General features: G+C 40.6%; 1 protein-coding gene and 1 non-coding gene across 2 annotated transcripts in view; both read right to left on the bottom strand.

The window, feature by feature from the left end:
• The window catches only part of PAPPA (pappalysin 1), a 267,860-nt gene that overhangs the window by 143,597 nt on the left and 103,347 nt on the right, over window positions 1-20,916 (bottom strand). Inside the window, exon 8 of the mRNA XM_070795369.1 lies at window positions 5,252-5,380. Within this exon, the coding sequence (XP_070651470.1) occupies window positions 5,252-5,380 (129 nt within the window). The remainder of the gene's footprint in view (window positions 1-5,251; window positions 5,381-20,916) is intronic.
• On the bottom strand, window positions 15,830-15,901 carry TRNAR-ACG (transfer RNA arginine (anticodon ACG)). Its single transcript has one exon. It is a non-coding gene; the product is annotated as a tRNA-Arg (tRNA).

Here is a 20,916-nt window from a genome sequence, read left to right as displayed (position 1 = left end):
CTGATCTTTCTATCTTTGACAGTTTACATCAACAAAAATTGAAAACAAACTTTCCATTGTTTGGCCACACTAAGCACATTTCAAGTCCTCAATAGCTGGATGGAGTGAGTGGCAACTGGATCAGACAGCACAGAATCTATTTCCACTATTATAGAAAAATTCCCTGAATGGTGCTATTCTGGATGTTGAATCTTAGTTTTCTCATGGGATCAGTCCTGGGTGTTCATTGGAAGGACTGATGCTGAAGCTGAAACTCCAATACTTTGGCCACCTCATGCGAGGAGTTGACTCACTGGAAAAGACCCTGATGCTGGGAGGGATTGAGGGCAGGAGGAGAAGGGGACGACAGAGGATGAGATGGCTGGATGGCATCACTGACTCAATGGACATGAGTTTGAGTGAACTCCGGGAGATGGTGATGGACAGGGAGGCCTGGCGTGCTGTGATTCATGGGGTGGCAAAGAGTTGGACAAGACTGAGCGACTGAACTGAACTGAACTGAAAATGGAGATAATTACACCTACTCCTTCGCATCAGTACAAACATGGAAGGTACCTTAAGGGGGCGGGCCAGGTTTGCCACACACAGTGGATGACCAGAGAGTCACAGTCCCCATGCCCACCCAAGTGTCCTGGGATGTCTCTGTAGAGCGTGCAGCAGTTGTCCCTCCTTCCCCAGAGACTGGCTGGGAGTCCCGGCCTGGAAAAGGCCTCAGACTTTGCCTTTCACCCAGGCAATTAACACGGGAAAAGTTTGTTGCTTTAGGAAGTGTCAGAGTACCAGTATGGGGCCTTGTAATCAGTGCTTACGATGACTAGGACATTGCATTGATCTTTGAAGAGCACCTCCCCCCCCCCCCCCAACTTCTCTCCTGCTTGCAATGCCATTGGCAAAGAATTCTATATTCCAAGCTGGACCCATATTCAAGCAAATCTTGCACACTGGAAATCAGTGATGGCCTTGTGATTCTTAACTATTTCATAGGTTATCTGGGGAGAGATTTTTTTTTTTTTTTAACTTGGGCTGGTTTCCCTAAGCCACAAAGAACACTTCTAACCCTCCTTCCCTCACCACCCAAACAGTATGTTCTATTGGTTTAAGCAAAACATTAGGGTCACCACAAATATCTTCTAGGCATGCCAGATCTATCATTAGATAGATAAGCTCTGAGAAACCTTCTTTGACCTCCTGGGCTTGAGTGGGTGGCCATCTTCTTTGAGTCCAAAGACAAGGGGCTCCATCTATCACCGTGCTTGTCAAACCAACTACCTCTGCCTGTGACTTGAGAGCACCCCACCCTAGGCTTTAGGAAGGCAAAGGAGGTGACACAGGCTTTGTCATCCTAGCACTCTGACGCCTGGCACAATATCTGGGAAAGAGGAAACAGCATGGAGCTATCCCTTCGCTTGTTAGTTTTGCAGCACCATCGGTCACGGCAAGGCAATGGTAAATCCAGATGAGAACGTGGGTCCTAGGCCTGCCTTACTGGGTATGTAAGCTTCAGAAAACCATTGTAATCTTTGGGGGCCAGGTGTCTCTTTCGTGAAGTAAGGTAATCAGGCTTGTCTCACACGGTTGTTGGAAGGACCCAAGGAGATGATTGTGTGACACAGTGCCTCCTGCCTAGTAGAGGCTCAATCAGTTCAGTCAGTCAGTTCAGGCGCTCAGTCGTATCAGACTCTTTGTGACCCCATGAGTCACAGCACACCAGGCCTCCCTGTCCATCACCATATCCCGGAGTTCACTTAAACTCATGTCCATTGAGTCGGTGATACCATCCAGCCATCTCATCCTCTGTCGTCCCCTTCTCCTCCTGCCCCCAATCCCTCCCAGCATCAGTCTTTTCCAATGAGTCAACTCTTCGCATGAGGTGGCCAAAGTACTGGAGTTTCAGCTTTAGCATCATTCCTTCCAAAGAAATCCCAGGACTGATCTCTTTCAGAATGGACTGGTTGGATCTCCTTGCAGTCCAAGGGAGTCTCAAGAGTCTTCTCCAACACCACAGTTCAAAAGCATCAATTCTTTGGTGCTCAGCTTTCTTCACAGTCCAACTCTCACATCCATACATGACCACTGGAAAAACCATAGCTTTGACTAGACGGACCTTTGTTGGCAAAGTAATGTCTCTGCTTTTGAATATGCTATCTATGTTGGTCATAACTTTCCTTCCAAGGAGTAAGCGTCTTTTAATTTCATGGCTGCAATCACCATCTGCAGTGATTTTGGAGCCCCCCAAAATAAAGTCTGACTCTATTTCCACTGTTTCCCCATTTATTTCCCATGAAGTGATGGGAGTCTCAATAAATATTTATAATTATCATTATAGCAGTCATCCAGGGCTTTTATTCATCAGGGGCCTCACTGAGTGTTGAGTCTATCTGTATTTCTTTGTAAATTCCTTTGCATATATACAGCAAATTAGCATGTATCATCCCCTGAAAAATCCAATTAGCAAAAATGACAGCCCTTCTTACTCTCAAATTTTATTTTATTTTATTTTTTTGCTTAGGTAATCATCCATAAGTTGCATTCAGTTTTCTTCCAACTATGTCAACAACTATTTGGTACCTGCAGGTAATTCAATACGTATTTGATGTCTATGAAGGTTATTAATCCTAGGTATAAAATACTAAAAACTTTGCTCAGAATGATATTTAAATTACTACTACTACTGGCAGTTTTAGGTCGGTGATAATATTGCTCGCAGTGTTTTATCAGTGTATCTATGAAAAGTGAAACTGTTAGTCGTTCAGTCCTGTCTGACTCTTTGAGAGCCCATGGACTGTAGCCTGCCAGACTCCTCTGTCCAGGGATTTTCCAAGCAAGAATAGTAAGTGGGTTTCCATTTCCTATTCCAAGCGATCTTTCCGACCCAGGGATTGAACTCGGCTCTCCCGCACTGTGGGAATATTCCTTAACATCTGAGCCATCAAGGAAGCTCTATCTATATCTGATTCCAAAATGGATAGACAGAATTGTAGACCAGATCCTACACGTAGTGAGTTTCTTTTTTATTCCTCTTGCTAAATTAAGAAAACCCAAGTCACAATTATGGGTTGTTGGCAATGACCATGACTGTCTCCTGGATGTTCTGGATATGTAGCTTAATCTTGGACCCACAAAAGATGCAGCACTTTCCCTGGAGATGATCCTGTGCACTTGCTCAGGGTTCTATCAGACAACAGCTCTATCAAGAGGTAGAAGTCAATGTCTTCATGTGGAAGTAAACAGTGAGTATCTTCCCTTTGACCATTTTTGTTACATTAAGTGCCTGAAACCATATCTTCATGTTGGATTGTTGCATTTGGATAAGGATCTTAAATGCATGCAATAGCACACCATCACTGTCAATCTCTGACAAGTGTGGAGTTTTATTTTGTATGCTTAAGGAGTCAAATTCTTGGCAATCAGGTGGTTTGCATCATAATTTAACACTGAAAAATCCTTAGTATTACCCCCTCTGTATTGAAATCGAGATAATTCAGCTTTGAAATTATAGATGCAGGACGTTTAAGACGTGAATATATATATACACACACATATACACCTGAGCTACATCACTTCAGCAAATCACTTGAAATTGCCAAATAATCAATACTGGTCTTTATCAGTGTTAATAGTAAAAAAAAAAAAAAAAAAAGTCATTCGTTATTTCAAAAACTTGACTTAGTACCCTGCTGGTAGCAGCTGGTTTATTTCAGGGTGTTTAGGGGAGCAGTGTCTTGCACATACTGCTATCCTTTTGCACAATAAGTGTGGGCAGATGTAGCTCACTGACCAGCATCTGATCATATTCTCAACATCTGCTTTTCCCTTCAGTGCTAAGCCGTGATCAGAAGGCAAACTGCTGGCCAATAGTGGGTGTCTGTGCGAATGCGTATTCACGTACACACTCTTTCTCTGCATCCCTGCATCATCCTTGCTGTGCTCCTAGCTGGTCCTTTCATTCCATAGCAGCTTTCCAGTGTATATTACACACCACAAGATCATCAGCATCCAGTTAAATTGCTCTTGACCTCTAGTACTAGTGTCAATGATAAACCAGTGAAACAGCCATTGAGCCCTTTTCTTTCATTATATGAACTATACCTATGAATCGATTCATGTTCTGCACATCAGTGAAACAAATTCTCTCTGTAGTGCCCCTCCCCCTACAGAAATAGAAATTGCAATCCCATGGTGCACAGATACTTTGTGATACCCAATGGTGCCATTTAATGAAGGAATTTTGCCAACAACATATTGTATCATCTCCATATGTAATGTTTATTATTAAATCTGCCAATAGTTTTAAAAGTCCCTTAGCAATAGTGTGATTTGTAACTGTGATTGCAATAAAGAACACAGATTTAGCAATGAGTTTAATTGTGAATGATTCTTGCTCTCTTTCATTTTGAGGGCCAAAATTATTTAATTCAGTGACAAGACATTTTTGTGCTTACTCTGGAGGGGAAAAAAAAGCCCAAAGATTTCCTTTTTTTTCTCCCAACAATACAAAAGTCTTGATGGCTTTTCGCCACTTTCTCAGTTGCGTAACATCTTGCCCTGTGGACAGGGGATGAATGGACTGATGATCCGATAAAATCCATTTTCTAGACACACAGCTTTATATCTTCTAATCACACTTTTCCTTTCTTTGGCTGCTTGTGTGGAATCTTTACACTTACTGATTCATTTGCCTCCTGTACTTATAGTCATATTCAAAGTTCACTCCAGAGGACTGTTTACTATTTATGGTTTCAGCATTACAGAGAGTTGAAATATTTTGCTGTTTTTATGAGACTCTGACCCGTTTTGTAAATTGTTGATATAACACAATAGAAATAACAAATAAACTTTCAGTTTTAATAAATGTAAATGGTAACCAGCAAAGAACGTAAAAGTGTTCTCACGTAGGTGCCCTGTGTCCTGTTAACTGAATGTGGACTGAAGTGGAAAACACTAATAGAATCTTTGTCGCACACAGGACATGCTTAGGAACAAGAGCACAGTGGTAGTCAGTGCAGAGTGGTAGCTCTGTGGAAATCTTACCTTATTACACAGTTGAGAACTGTGTTTACTCAAAAAAGAGTCACTGCTTTTCTTCTGAGGCCTGCAAACTACTTGCAGATGAATCGAGTTGCAGATTGCTGGGGCTCCCTCACAGCTCACACCCTGAAGGGTAGCCCGTAAGCTCTTCTCTTTGGCATCCTGACCACCTTCTGACCGAGTTAGCATTACCCCCGCCCCGTCTGTAGCTAGACCTGCTCACCTCTGAATGATGCCATCACCGCAGTACCCACTTCCATGGATGTATGTGGCAGCAGGTGACGGCTCACTCTCTTCATTTCCTGAAATAGCGATGACCCAATACTGGTACCTACTGCCAAGATGTACATCGCTGGAAAACATAAAAACATAAGGAAGACTATTAACTATGCAGACGCAAGGCTGCGGACAGACAAAATGGATCCCCTTGAGTACATTTCTACTAGTCTGGCTTGTTTTTGATACCACCCGCATATTTAATTATTCAATAATTTTTATTTGTTTTTTATACATTTTATTGGAGCATAGTTGATTTACAATTTATATTGATTTCTGCTGTATACCAAAGTGACTCCTTTGTACACATATAAACATTCTTTTTCATATTATTTTCCATTATGGTTTGTTATAGGAGACTGAATACAGTTCCCTGGGCTGTGCAGTAGGACCTTGTTGTTCACTTATCCCATACATACTAGTTGGCATCTGATAATCCCAAGTTTGCAATCCTTCCCTCCCCCATCCCACTCTCCTTTGGCAACCACAAGAATGTTCTCTATGGCTATGAGTCTCTTGCTGTTTGGTTGATATGTTCATTTGCGTCACATTTTAGAATCCACACATAAGTTAGTTATCCAGGAATTTTTCGTGTCTTCTGTGATTAAGCCACTCTCCCACCTATGATGGGCTATACTAAAATGTAGCATCAACTGACATACAACCATGAATATTACCAGGTGGCGCTAGTGGAAAAGAATCTGCCTGCCAATGCAGGAGACACAAGAGATGTGAGTTCGATCCCTGGCTGGAGTAGAAAGTGGCAACCACTCCAGTATTCTTGCCTGGAACATTCCACCAACAGAAGAGCCTGGCGGGCTACAGTCCATGGGGCCGCAAAGAGTTGGACATGACTGAACGACTGAGCACTTTTTATCTTTAATTTAATCTTTAGAATAACCCTGGTGGATAAGAATTGGATGGTATATGGCCCATAACGAAGATGTCTTGGAGAATGCCATCTAGGAAAAATAAATGGGATGAGTAAAAGCACAGAGGTGGGAAAGCACCATGCCAGATTCCGTGGGCACTGTCTGATCTATTGCCCTCATTTTAAGATCTGAGCGGAAACCCCATATAAGCAAGCAAGCCCTTTCCTTATGTTTCACATCCAACGACTATCCCTGCCACTTGCTCCGCCCTGTGCTTCTCACTCTTGACTAAAATAATAATAATAGCAGCATCTATTAAATGAATGTCAAGCCTGGGGCTAAGCACTTTCTGTGTTTTCTCATTTGAGAATCAAAACAACACTACATGTATACCAGTAGTTTCACGTTTATTTTACAGATGATGAATCTGAGGCATAAAGAGACTAAGTAACTTGCTTACAACCATATGGCATTAAATTATATCCTGCACTCTGCCTCCCTCATTCCTAGTTCAGGTCTGCTTGAACAATTTCACTCCTTGCAAAGGGAAATCTTGTTCTGCAATTGCAATTCCAGGCTTTGGTTCCTGCTAGATTTCCAGTTTGCCTAGATTGCATCTCTCCTCTGCTCTCAAGACCCCACAGAGCAATGCCTGTTCCACTTTCCTGGCACTCAGCCTTACACCAGATCACCTTCCTCCCTTTCTGATTTCTTCTTAGCTCCTTACTTGAATTCCCTGCTATGGAAGGAAACTGGATACTGGCAATTATCTTCCAGGGCAAAGATATATTTATCCACATGACCAAATCACCATCCCCATTTTCTTTTTGACCGTTTTCAAAGGGAAATGTTATTCTTCTCTTTCATCTCCCTCTGCACCAATTAATTATTTTTTAATAATAAAAATGTGTCATGGGAAAAAAGAATGCACAAAATGGTAATGAAGAGAATTCCTATCAGATTCCAGAGTTGGGGTGAGGGGGGATTCATAAACAAAAGGATGGTGTCAAAAAATCTCAAGTTCTCCTGCCCATCTGTTGTTTCAGCTGCTGATCGGGCTGGGGCTGTTTGGATAAGGCCAATAAGATAACAGGTGCAGCGACAACAGACATTATCTCCTGACTCTCAACACAGTGACAAGTTAGAGTTTATGAGCACTGAAGAAGGCTCCCGAAGAACACGACCCTCTGAGAATGCTGGACTTATGACCCAATAGACAGCTTGTTTTAGCACTGCTGGAGCAGGTAAGAATATTGAGGGTAGACCAGAAGTCCCTGGAGATTCTAGCAGTGCTCTGTCAATGAAAGCTGGGTAGGCAAGATGCATATACATATATTATATGGATAACTGTATGAATAATGATTGCCTTGTAAACCTCTGGAATGCTAATTTGTTGATATAATTAGAGGCTTTTATAAAAGTTTATTGGCTATTTGACCACCTCTAGACCAATGAATGTATACATTTTCAGATGGTGCTTCTGAAACTGGAATATTGGGGCAGGGGGAAGAATGGCTTTCCCGGGGGATGCATGAAGGCCCAAGATAAAGATGACATGTGCTCTATTGTACATTAATTTTGCTTTAAAATATGGAGGCTGGGACTTCCTGGAGGTCCAGTGGCTACGAATCCACCTCGCCATACCAAGGACGTGGGTTCGATCCCTGGTCAGGGAACTAAACTCCCACATGCCCCAGGGCAACTAGGTTCATGCACAGCAACTACTGAGCCTGTGCACTTCCAAGCCCACACAGCATAACTAGAAAGTGCGTGTGCTACAAACAAAAGATTCCACATGATGTAACAAAGATCTGGCATGCCACAACTAAGAATTGACACAGTCAAATAAATAAAATTAAAATATATATATATAAAGGTATGTTTTATATTAAACAATTATGGCCCAATTAGGGAATACAATTTAAAAAAATTCTACAGGCTACCTCCCAGGCTACTGGGGCATATGGTCACTGTCTGAAGCAGATGGAGCACTTGGGTGGAAAAGCGTGAGACTGTGAAGATTACGTCTCTATCTCGTGTTTTCTCATTCGTGGTGTGCATCCAAATGATTTATGCCTGATGATATTTAGGGGCTCTGCTAATATTCGTGACTGTTTTCTCCCCCACCTTGCCTGGTCTCCTCCCCTCTCCCTGCTCCTCCGTCTCAGTAAACACCACTTTGAGGTGAGCAAACATAAGTTTCCATCCTGGCTTCCTCACTTGCTCGCTGAGAAGTCATAGGCGGGTGTTCCAGTGCTCTGAGCTTATTTCAAATTAGTCAGAAGCCCCGTTTCACAGCATTTTCCCACAGGTTGAACATGAGAACACATAAAGCACCTCTGTGCCTAGCCAGCGATAAATAGTTAACAAATGTTAACCTGTTACTATTAAAGCTAAATTATCAACATTCTCATCCACTTAGAGTTTTGCTATGCTCTCTTTACTAGAAGGAATGGAGTGACAGATAACTATATATAAACTTGGTTTGGTACACTCATGAAGATGAATAAGACGATCATCTATCACTGAGTCATGGTTCGATGGAAAACCTCTTTTCTGCCACAGTGTTTGGCTAGAACACCCTCAGGGCATGCAGCTCTCTTTCTTTCTCTCTCTCTAGGTGGCTGTTGCAACTTTTGAAATTTCTGGATCCCAGAAGGTTTGTCTTTACCCCGGGGCAAAATCGATTCCCCAGTAACTTCCACCACTGTCCTTCTTATTACCTGCTGGCATTACACAGAAAGTATCTGATTGGTAGAGAAACCTTAATACCCTCCTTCCAAACAGTGCCTGCATGGCACATGCATGATTATCTCTCAGAAGCCTGAGAGTGGCTCTTTGGAGCAGGGCTTGTTATCCCAAATTTTCACATAGGAAATTAGAAGCCATTCCCTTCATTAAAAGGACTAGAAGGGAAATCAGGACAAAATGTTATGAAAAAGATTGTATTTTTCCACTTAAGAATTCCCGTGATAAAACTATATTTTTTCCAAGTTAAAGTCACAATGAATACTAAACCAGGGCTCTTTTCTTAAGAGCCTAAGGTAGAAGAGAATTTTTTGAGGACAGGCTATGGCTTCTGAAGGCTTTGCTGGAGGTTAGGACCTATTTCATGGTTGGCCCAAAAGTAGCACCTTTATGTCCGGTTGCTCCTTTCAGCTGCTCTGAAAACCATCTGGAAAGTCTTAATGCTGTCGCTGGAACCCCTTCCCCTCCTGAGTCTCCCACATCCAGGCAGACCCTAAGCCTTGTCAACTTCCCGCATCCAACAGCTTCCGTGTCTTTCCCTGAGCATCCTTGCTACCACCTACATCTCAACCGTGACAGCTCTGGCTCACCCTCTTGCCTTGAGCATCTCCCCTTTCCAGTCTCGCCAACACCATCAGAATATTCTTAGATCCAAAGCTACTCTCCAGCTCAAAGCCTCCCCATGTAGGACAGTGATGGGAACATGCTTCCACCTGAAACTTCCTATTTCTCTTGGTATAAAACTAAAATTTTACCACTTCATCTGAAACACAATTAGTTCCATCACTTCTGATTTCTCTCATCGAGTTCTGAGTGCCAGTTTATTTTAAAGCTAACCTCCACCAGAATTCAGTCATTAATGCATCACATCTCAGATTAATTTCAGGCCTTTAGCTAGTAAGTTTAAATGGTAGTATTTAAATGTGATGAGATTGTTTGGCTGGTTTTGAAGGGTGGCTTGTTTTGCATCCTTGGTATGACTTTTTTTTTTTAATGTTTTTATGTTTAACCATCATTGTTTCACAAATGTCTCAATGACACATCTGCCTTAGGTTTGCATCTCTGGCAATTAGAAATAAAAACACTGACATTTCTAAGTGGTATGACTTTTCAGTACTTTTCCTCAGAAATGTATTGATGGTGATACGTATCAAATTTGGAGCACAACCTGAAAGTAAATGTAGTTATAGATTATAAAATCACTATCTTAAGAAAATATATGTTATTAAGGAGTCTAAGGAGAAGGCAATGGCACCCTACTCCAGTACTCTTGCCTGGAAAATCCCATGGATGGAGGAGCCTGGTAGGCTGCAGTCCATGGGGTCGCTAAGAGTCGGACACGACTGAGCGACTTCACTTTCACTTTTCACTTTCATCCATTGGAGAAGGAAATGGCAACCCACTCCAGTGTTCTTGCCTGGAGAATCCTAGGGACAGGGGAGCCTGGTGGGCTACCGTCTGTGGGGTCGCACAGAGTCGGACACGACTGAAGCGACTTAGCAGCAAGGAGTCTAAACACGCCATGACTGAGCTTTTGGCAAAAATGTCAATTTCTTAAAATATTGGTGTGCAATTAGTATCATGACAGGTCAATTAAAAATCCCTCTGAAATCTACAAGCAAGTCACTTTCTTCCTCTGAGTCTGTTTTCCTATCTTTTAATTAAGATGTATGATTCTTGTCCCATGCCACTGTGAAAGAGAATTACAAAAGTACAGTAGGAGAAAAAGGGTGGGGGAACATCATTTCACAGTGGAAATACCCCATATCGCTTGCTCCAGGAAATGCTCTCTGAGCCTCTTGATTCCTCCTTATTGACCTCCTATTGTTTCCATATTATAGCATTTATTTATCATATATTCTCTTTATATAGTCTGTGTAACTGAACTGTATTATACTTTTTGATACCCTACTTCTGCAATAATTATAGCAATTATAGTTTCCATTTGATGGCTATTTATTGCATGCCAGGCACTATGCCTGGCATATTTCATATGAATAACATCATTTAAGCAAAACAGCAGTCCCTTGAATATTTACTACGAAAAGTTTTTAGGTGAGGAAACAAATATCTAGAGAGGTGAAGCGACCTGCCTATAGTCACACTGCTTTTGTCACAGGAACAGGAACTTAAGCAAGTCTGACTAATTCCATCCCAAGACACTGCTCTCTGGAGGTGAGGACCCTGGCTGTTATAAACCAGAAAAGAGAGCAGAGGTGAAAAGATCAAGTTTTTGAATCTGCATACAAAGACCAGTTGGAAAGTTCTAGAAGTCAGGAGAGACACACATTCTCTTAAACACCATGAATGGCTCACTCATCATGGGCAAGCCATTCCTCCTCTCTGATCATCCATTTCTTCATCTACAAAATGGGCATCTGGGAAGAATGTGACAAGCAGCTCTAATTTAACGAGGAATGTGGTGTTGCATCTTCCTGCCACAGGCTTTTCTACAAGCTAGAAGCTGCCTCAGCACTTAAAATTCTGCGCTGAGAAGGATGTAGTTCTAAATCTGCCACCCAGATTGACTAAGCTGGGAGACATGGTAGCCGGGACCACCTAGGATGCCTCTGGCTCAGGAAGAGCCCAAGTATTCCAGGGCTGCCTTGGGCTAAGGATAAGAGGGTAATCCCTGGGTACTTCATACACCAGCTTCCAGCCACGGGAAGAGAAGGAAACAATCACTTTTGGAGCCTGAGAGGATGTGCCCAGGCACACTATACATACCATTAGTATTGTGTTGATTAGAAAATATATTAATCATACAGAGAAATACAAAGAACATTATAACAAATCCCCTTAGGCTTACCACCCAGCTTTGTCAAATTAAAACATTTCGTCATGTTTTCTTCCTCTTTTTTTGTGGGGCGGTTGGCGGGGGGGGGGGGCGGGGAATAAAATATACTGTTTTGTATTTTTTGTTTTCAATCCACCATTTCTCTCTCACATGAGTATTTTTATATTTCTTGTGCCTATGTGTTGCTCTGCATGTTTTACAATTCCTAGGTGTTTTAATACTATATTTATTATTGTGTAGCAGTTTTTTTTTAAACCCAGCATTGTTTTTGAGGTCACATAGATTGATCATATAGATCAATGCAGTAATATATTTCCTTTGATCATTCTTTTCCTGATAGACACCCAGATTATATCTCTGTCATTATTACTATCATCGTTGGTAATCTTTTTATTTGTTATTTCCAACAACATTGCTCTAAACACACATGTTCATGTTCCTTTGCACATAAAGCATGGGTGTCTGCAGGAAATACATCTAAAGTGGAATTGCTAGGCTGAAGATAGTTGCATCTTCAACTTTATTAGATATTGCTAAATTACTCTCCAAAGGTGTACTGATTAGCACACCTACCAATAGACTTTCCATTGTTCCAGGTCCCTGGCAGCACTAGGTTCTCCCAAACATGTAACTTTGTAGCTAATCTGATGGGTATTAAATGATACTTGGGCTTCCCTGGTGGCTCAGATGGTAAAGAATCTGCCTGCAATGCAGGAGACCTGGGTTCAATCCCTGGGTCGGAAAGATTCCCTGGAGAAGGAAATGGCAACCCATTCCAGTACTCTTGCTTGGAGAATCCCATGGACAGAGGAGCCTGGTGGGCTGTAGTCCATGGGGCCACAAAGAGTCAGAAATGACTGAGAGACTAATGCTTTAGGGGCTTCCCTGGTGGTAGTATTCTACTTTGCCTTTCCCTGATTACTAACAAGCCTGAGTATCATTTCAGGTGTTTGTTGAAAACATATGTTTCTACCTATGTTGACTGTTCATCACTCTGGCCTATTTTAAATTGGGTTCTTTTGTCCTTATTGATATGCCATGCATTTATAGATACTGGATACTGATTCTTTGCAAATTTTTTTTTCATTCTGATTAGCTTGTTTTGTTGAATAAAAATTTTTAATCATTTCCTTCATGATTTGATCTTTTCATGGCTTGTTAAATAAACGTTTGTTTACTCCAAGGTATTCACAAACTCAAATAAGTAGTCTCCCCTATTTTCTTCCAATAGTTTTAAGTTTTTATGTTTACATGTATGGCTTCAATCAACTACAAACAGTTTTTAAAATGATGGTGATAAGGATTGTTTCCCCCCAAATAGAGATGAATCATTTGTCTGACATTATTTATGTAAAACTTAATCCTTTCACTACTGAATTGTGACACATTCTTTGCCATATATCACTCAGAACTTAGATAAGCTTTCTTTTTTTGGGGGGGGGGTTGTCTTGTTTCAGTAGTTTATTTTTTTCCTATTATCTTATCCATAGCAGTTTGTCTTAATTTCCATAGTTTTAGAAAAGTCTTGATTTATCTACAAGTCCACTCTATACTTTGGTTTTGTCCATCAAAAGACCCTTTTACTCTTTCAAGTGAATTTTTAGTTTCATTTTTTGAAATGCCTGTTGGGATTTTAATTCAAATTTCATTGAATTTATAGATGCATTTGAGGATAAAATCCTTCTTTATGACATTGTATCCTCCCATATAACTATATAGTTTATCTTTATATTTATTTAGTTCTCCTTTTATGATTTCAGTAAAGTTTTTAAAGCTTTCTTCATAAAAACTGTGATGATTTTTTATTAGGGATATATTCCCAACTCTAAGCATTTTATGGATGTCAGTGCTATAGTAAATGGTAGCTTTAATTTCTCTATCTACCCATCCACATACATAAACATATTTGCATGTATATCTATATTTGTATCTTCATGTCTTAGAGCTGACAAAAATAATTTATAGATATTCAATTCATCAGTCCTCATAGGCTGTTTTATTAGTTCCACTAATTTGTTGATTCTTATTAATTTTTCTATGCAGTCTTTTATAGACAAGGGTCATGATAGTTTAATTTCTCCCTTTTCAATCCTCAGAAATTTTGTTGATATTTTTTTGCCTAGCTGGGTCAGGTAGGACCAATGGTGTTACTGGTTTTGTTTTTTATCATGAAGGGACTTGATTTTATTAAGAGTTTTAAAATTCTGCACCTAGTAAGTCAATTTTATTTAAAAAAAATATTTTCATATGCTGGTCTTGTGAATTACACTCATAGACCATATAACTTTAACATCTCATTTTATCCTGGGAAAATCCACTTGATGCAACGTTTATGTATTTGTTTGAGTTTGTAGGTTTTAATACATGGATATATTTGGTCTGCTAGTATCTTATATGGGCTTCTGGGGTAGCTCAGCTGGTAGAGAATCCACCTGCAGTGCAGTTTGATTCCTGGCTTGAGAAGTTTCCCTGGAGAAGGGATAGGCTACTCCCTCCAGTAATTTTGGGCTTCCCTTATGGCTCAGAGGGTAAAGAACCTGCCAGCAATGAGAGAGACCTGGGTTTGATCCCTGGGCTGAGAAGATTTTCCTGGAGGAGGGCATGGCAACCCACTCCAGTATGATTGCCTGGAGAATCCCCAGGGACAGAGGAGCCCGGTGGGCTACACTCCATGGGGTCATAAAGAGTCAAACACGACTGAGCGACTAAGCACACACAGTATCGTATATAAGATTTCTTGCTGTTTTGATCATACACATAATTGATCAAAAAGATGTTTTAACCCTCTTCATTTATTTACTTGTCTGCTTGTTTACTGGCTTATATATTTATGTGTTGTGTTGTGGATGGAAATACTGTTCTATGTGATACTTATTCTTTGATACTTCCTATTGTCATTTTGTGTCCTGGGACATAATAAATTAAAAAAGAAAGTTCTATACATTCTAGAAGAAAATATTTATACTGAATTCAGTAACAGGGTTCTATATATTTTTGTCAGATGAAACACTTTTTTGTGTGTGTTGTTCAAAGTCAATTAGATAGTGTTTTTGTTTTTTTTTTTTTGCTTAGTCTATTAATTATTGAGAAAGTATGTTAAAATATTATAATACCACTGTGGATTTATTGCTTTTTTTTTCAAAGGTGTCATAGTCGATTTATATATTTTCAGGGCATGTTATTTGGTATATACAAGCTCAAAACCATTATATAACTTCCATTTATCATTATATGGTAATCACTATATCTTAGAAAAATTTTTGTCTTAATATTTCTTTTGCCTGATATTAATACTAGTGTGTTTTGGTTAGTTTTTTCCTGGCATATATTTTCCATTTCTTTACCTTTAACCTTTCAATGAATTTATATTCAGTTAAATCCAACATAAGAATCTACATCTTCATAGTCGACTTTAATCTGATTAGTGTGGTGACTATTAATTAATTTACCCCATCTTGTTATGCTTTCCGTCTATCATCCTTTTTCCTTGCTTATTTATTTCCTTCCTTTCTTACCTTCCTTTGGATATACTGGATCTCTTTATTTTTACTCTTTACCCCTAGTTAGTCCATCTAACTTTTACAGATTATACTTTCTTACTATTTCTTTTTCCTGGTTACACAAAAATATGGATGTATACACTTATTATCAATGTCAAAATTTAATAAAAACTGATGTTGATTTCTGACCCTTATTCTTAAGTTTTTATGTTTTTTGTGATTTTTTAATTTTGACGTGTCAACTCATGTTCATTGGGTTTTAATCCATGGGCAATCATGTGTTTCCCAAGGTCAGGTCTCTATTCCCTCTCAGAGGATAATTTCTAGGTAGCCTTGAAACATTATTCATCTAGAACTCATCTTTTTCATTTTGCTTCCAGTTAGTTTTTTCAGTTCAGGCATTCCCAGACCATAGTGAGCAATGTAAACTCAAATCTCAAATCTTTGTGAGATATACGACATAGACATAGATAAGTGATAAGTGAAGTCGCTCAGTTATGTCCAACTCTTTGCGACCCCATGGGCTATAGCCTACCAGGCTCCTCTGTCCATGGGATTTTCCAGGCAATAGTCCTGGAGTGGATTGCCATTTCCTTCTCCAGGGGATCTTCCCAAACCAGGGATCGAACCTGGGTCTCCCGCTTCGTAGACAGACGCTTTACCGTTTGAGCCACCAGGGAAGTCAACATAGACATAGATATTTCCCCCCAAATACACCCTTTCATTAAGCATGTAACTTTCAGAAGTCCTAACTTCATTTTGAAGCCCTCAGATAAAATTTCCCACTTTTCAGAGTTTTAGGGCCAAATCTCCTCTCCTGGAATAAGCGAGAATATTCAGTCCACTCACTTGCCAAACTGAAGGCTCTCCCTTGTCCAAACTACATCAATAAAACTAGATTCAGAGCTAACCTATCTAGTTCTCAGTTCCATCTTTTTGTTTGCTTGTAGCAACATATATATATATATATATATATATATATATATTTTTTTTTTTTTTTTTTTACTTCTCTGATCTGTCATGCATTTTGAAGGACGCTAGTTACATCAATTGTATTTTATCTCAAATGACTGGATAGATGTTTGTACTAGAAATATTTTTAGTTTGCTAGTCCACATTTTCACATACAATTACTAATATATACCTGAAAGATAGAAATCATTTGCACTGTTCATTTGGGGTTGAGTGTAGTTCAGTGATCTGCCCACGGTCAGGGAGATAATAATTACAAAGCAGAATTTAAATCATGCTGTTTGACTCTAGAACCCTTGACATTCCCATGATATTGAGAGGACTCCTTGGATAAGTATACACTAGTGAGCAGTGCATTAATCGCCAATCAAGTATAGACCACTGCAAATATCTGAAGATAAGACAAGCTCCTCTTGTAGTTCCAAAGTCTTTTAGGAAGCTACAGCTCAAACTAAAGTAGGTTTTATTGCTTCCGTAGAGTTATAGAACAAAAAGCTTAAGCACTAGCATACTGCTAGAGTGAGAGCTGATTTTTGTTTTAATTGAGAAGGGATAGTAACATTATCACAACTGCTTTACTTTTTTTTTCTAACCTTAAAGATCACCCATGCTTACTTTAGCAAATTAAAGCACTATATAAAATAATCAAAATAAAGTAAAATTATATCAAATTCAATCACATTGAAGCAGCTATCAAGAATACTCCAGACTTCTCTGGTGGTCTAGGAGCTAAGAATCCACCTGCCAATGCAGGGGACACGGGTTCCATCCTTGGTCCGCAAAGATCCCCCATGCCACAGGGCAATTCAGCCTGTGTGCCACAACCACTGAATCCAGGCATGCCCTGGAGCCCACACTCTGCAACCACAGAGGCCACCGCAGTGAGAAGCCTGTGCACTGTGACCAGAGGGGAGCCTCCGCTTGCTGCAACTAGAGAAAGTCTGCCCGCAGCAACGAGGACCCAGGGCAGTGCCCACCACAGAGAAAAAACATTAGTAATCAAATAAACAATGTTTTAAAAGAACAGCCTTCTGGTCAGCACCCTTCATGTATCTTTTTATGTATTATCACATACACACACACAATTTTCTATGAATGTAAGTGCACAAATATGTCAATACTATTTCATCTTTGAAAGGAAGTGAAAGTCGCTCAGTCGTGTCCAATTCTTTGTGCCCCCATGGACTATACCGTCCATGGAATGCTTTAGGCCAGAATACTGGAGTGGGTAGCCTTTCCCTTCTCCAGGGGATCTTCCCAACCCAGGAATCGAACCTAGGTCTCCCACATTGCAGGCAGATTCTTTTCCAGCTGAGCCACCAGGGAAGTCCATTTCATCTTCAGTATTCATGAAAAAAAGGGCATAGGAGAAGTAAGTCCAGCTAGTTAGCTTCATGCTATCTAATTATTTTCATGACCTTGACCACTTTTTCAAATCCTGAATAAATATGTGTATATCATTTCCCTGGCTGACCCATTCATTCATCCAAATAGCATCCAATGAGTTGTCCCAACTTCTCCTAGGTTTCCTGGATTCAGTTAAGTTCAGTTCAGTTGCTCAGTCATGTCCGACTCTTTGCAACCCCATGAGTCGCAGTACGCCAGGCCTCCCTGTCCATCACCAACTCCTGGAGTTCACTCAGACTCACGTCCATCGAGTCGGTGATACCAACCAGCCATCTCATCCTCTGTCATCCCCTTCACCTCCTGCCCCCAATCCCTCCAAGCATCAGAGTCTTTTCCAATGAGTCAACTCTTCGCATGAGGTGGCCGAAGTACTGGAGTTTCAGCTTTAGCATGATTCCTTCCAGAGAAATCCCAGGGCTGATCTCCTTTAGAATGGACTGGTTGGATCTCCTTGCAGTCCAAGGGATTCTCAAGTCTTCTCCAACACCACAGTTCAAAAGCATCAATTCTTCGGTACTCAGCTTTCTTCACAGTCCAACTTTCACATCCATACATGACCACTGGAAAAACCATAGCTTTGACTAGATGGACCTTTGTTGGCAAAGTAATGTCTCTGCTTTTGAATATGCTATCTAGGTTGGTCATAACTTTCCTTCCAAGGAGTATGCGTCTTTTAATTTCATGGCTGCAGTCACCATCTGCAGTGATTTTGGAGCCCAAAAAAATAAAGTCTGACACTGTTTCCACTGTTTCCTCATATATTTCCCATTCAAAGATCAATAAAATATAGTCCTGCCTTTAGGATACTCAGAGGCTTGTGGGGAAGACAAGACAATAAAAAGAATAGCTTTCACATGGCTTAAAGAGTGTAACAGGTCTACAGCAAGCACAGGTAGTATCAGACACAGAGGAGGAGTCTGGAAAGACTTCTCAGAGAAGGTATACTGGCTTGACAGGAGACGTAAGGAAAAACCATTCCAGGGGAAGAAGAGAGAAATGGCTTTCGAGGCAAAGGACACAACCACCTTTGTTCTGAATCACCTCTGTCCACCTTACTGCTTTGGTAGCAGTAAGACAACTGGTTTGGAGGAAAGGCAGAAAGACCAAATATTCCCCATGGGATGAATGATGTGGGAATAAACCATCACGTTTGGGCGCTGTGCTAGGTGTTGTCATATTCTAAAGTGATTAAAGAGAAGTAAAACTTACAGCAAAATCGCCTTTCTCACTGAATCCCTGAAGCTGAGTGGTCTTCTCCAAAGGATTTCTTAACATTCGTACACTCAGTTGTTTTTTTTCCCCCATATGCAGTTATAATATACTCCTAATTCCAATTTTATTTGGGTATCACCCTGAATTTTTACGAGAGCACTTGATTTTTGTTCTATGTTGAGAGGTCCTTTGGGCTTAGGTTTCATTGGAAGAGGGCAGTTGTTAATTATCTGAAGCAGAGAATATCCTCTGCCTTTGGGAAGGGAAACTCGAAAGGCATTTTGACATCACTATGGATGTCTCCTGGACCACATGTCAGGAAAAATGACTATGGTTCTTCCATTTACTTTGGCTGTGATTTTAGACAAATTAATTCTCCTCTCCCAACCTTGATTTCCGTGTGCAAGTCAAATAAAAAGGATATAAGAAGCTTCTGGTAGGAGACTTTCCAAAGATGAAGAAGGCAACATCATTGTTCTCAAATAGTTCATTGGGCAAAAAAGAGGATAAGCCAAATACAGTTTGACTGTAATTCAAGGAAGAATTAAAGAGCACCAACAGAAAAGAGGGTCCAAGAGCGGTTAGAAGGATGAGAAAGGGAAGACTCCTAACACTGTTAGATTGATTGCTCCTCTAAGAGTCCATCCAGTTCAGTTCAGTTCAGTCACTCAGTCATGTCTGAATCTCTGCGACCCCATGAATTGCAGCACGCCAGGCTTCCCTGTCCATCCCCAACTCCTGGAGTTCATTTAAACTCATGTCCATCAACTCGGTGGTGCCATCCAGCCATCTCATCCTCTGTTGTCCCCTTCTCCTCCTGCCCCCAATCCCTCCCAGCATCAGAGGCTTTTCCAATGAGTCAACTCTTCACATGAGGTGGCCAAAGAACTGGAGTTTCAGCTTCAGCATTATTCCTTCCAAAGAATACCCAGGGCTGATCTCCTTCAGAATGGACTGGTTGGATCTCCTTGTAGTCCAAGGGACTCTCAAGAGTCTTCTCCAACAACACAGTTCAAAAGCATCAATTCTTCAGTGCTCAGCCTTCTTCACAGTCCAACTCTCACATCCATACATGACCACTGGAAAAACCATAGCCTTGACTAGACAGACCTTTGTTGGCAAAGTAATGTCTCTGCTTTTGAATATGCTATCTAGGTTGGTCATAACTTTCCTTCCAAGGAGTAAGCGTCTTTTAATTTCATGGCTGCAGTCACCATCTGCAGTGATTTTGGAGCCCAGAAAAATAAAGTCTGACACTGTTTCCACTGTTTCCCCATCTATTTCCCATGAAGTGACGGGACCAGATGCCATGATCTTCATTTTCTGAATGTTGAGCTTTAAGCCAACTTTTTTACTTTTATCAAGAGGTTTTTTAGTTCCTCTTCACTTTTTGCCATAACGGTGGTATCACCTGCATATCTGAGGTTATTGATATTTCTCCCGGCAATCTGGATTCCAGCTTGTGCTTCTTCCAGCCCAGTGTTTCTCATGATGTACTCTGCATACAAGTTAAATAAGCAGGGTGACAATATACAGCCTTGACGTACTCCTTTTCCTATTTGGAACCAGTCTGTTGTTCCATGTCCAGTTCTAACTGTTGCTTCCTGACCTGCATATAGGTTTCTCAAGGGGCAGGTCAGGTGGTCTGGTATTTCCACCTCTTTCAGAATTTTCCACAGTTTATTGTGATCCACACAGTCAAAGGCTTTGGCATAGTCAATAAAGTAGAAATAGATGTTTTTCTGGAACTCTTTTGCTTTTTCTATAATCCAACAGATGTTGGCAATTTGATCTCTGGTTCCTTTGCCTTTTCTAAAACCAGCTTGAACATCTGAAAATTCACAGTTCACTATTGCTGAAGCCTGGCTTGGAGAATTTTGAGCATTATGTTACTAGCGTGTGAGATGAGTGCAATTGTGCAGTAGTTTGAGCATTCTTTGCCATTGCCTTTCTTTGGGATTGGAATGAAAACTGACCTTTTCCAGTCCTGTGGCCACTGCTGAGTTTTCCAAATTTGCTGGCATATTGAGTGCAGGACTTCCACAGCATCATCTTTCAGGATTTGAAATAGCTCAACTGGAATTCCATCACCTCCACTAGCTTT

The sequence above is a fragment of the Bos indicus genome, chromosome 8 (genome assembly GCF_029378745.1).
Source record: "Bos indicus isolate NIAB-ARS_2022 breed Sahiwal x Tharparkar chromosome 8, NIAB-ARS_B.indTharparkar_mat_pri_1.0, whole genome shotgun sequence".
NCBI classification, from domain to species: domain Eukaryota; kingdom Metazoa; phylum Chordata; class Mammalia; order Artiodactyla; family Bovidae; genus Bos; species Bos indicus.
This window is presented reverse-complemented; position numbering and strand designations above follow the sequence as displayed.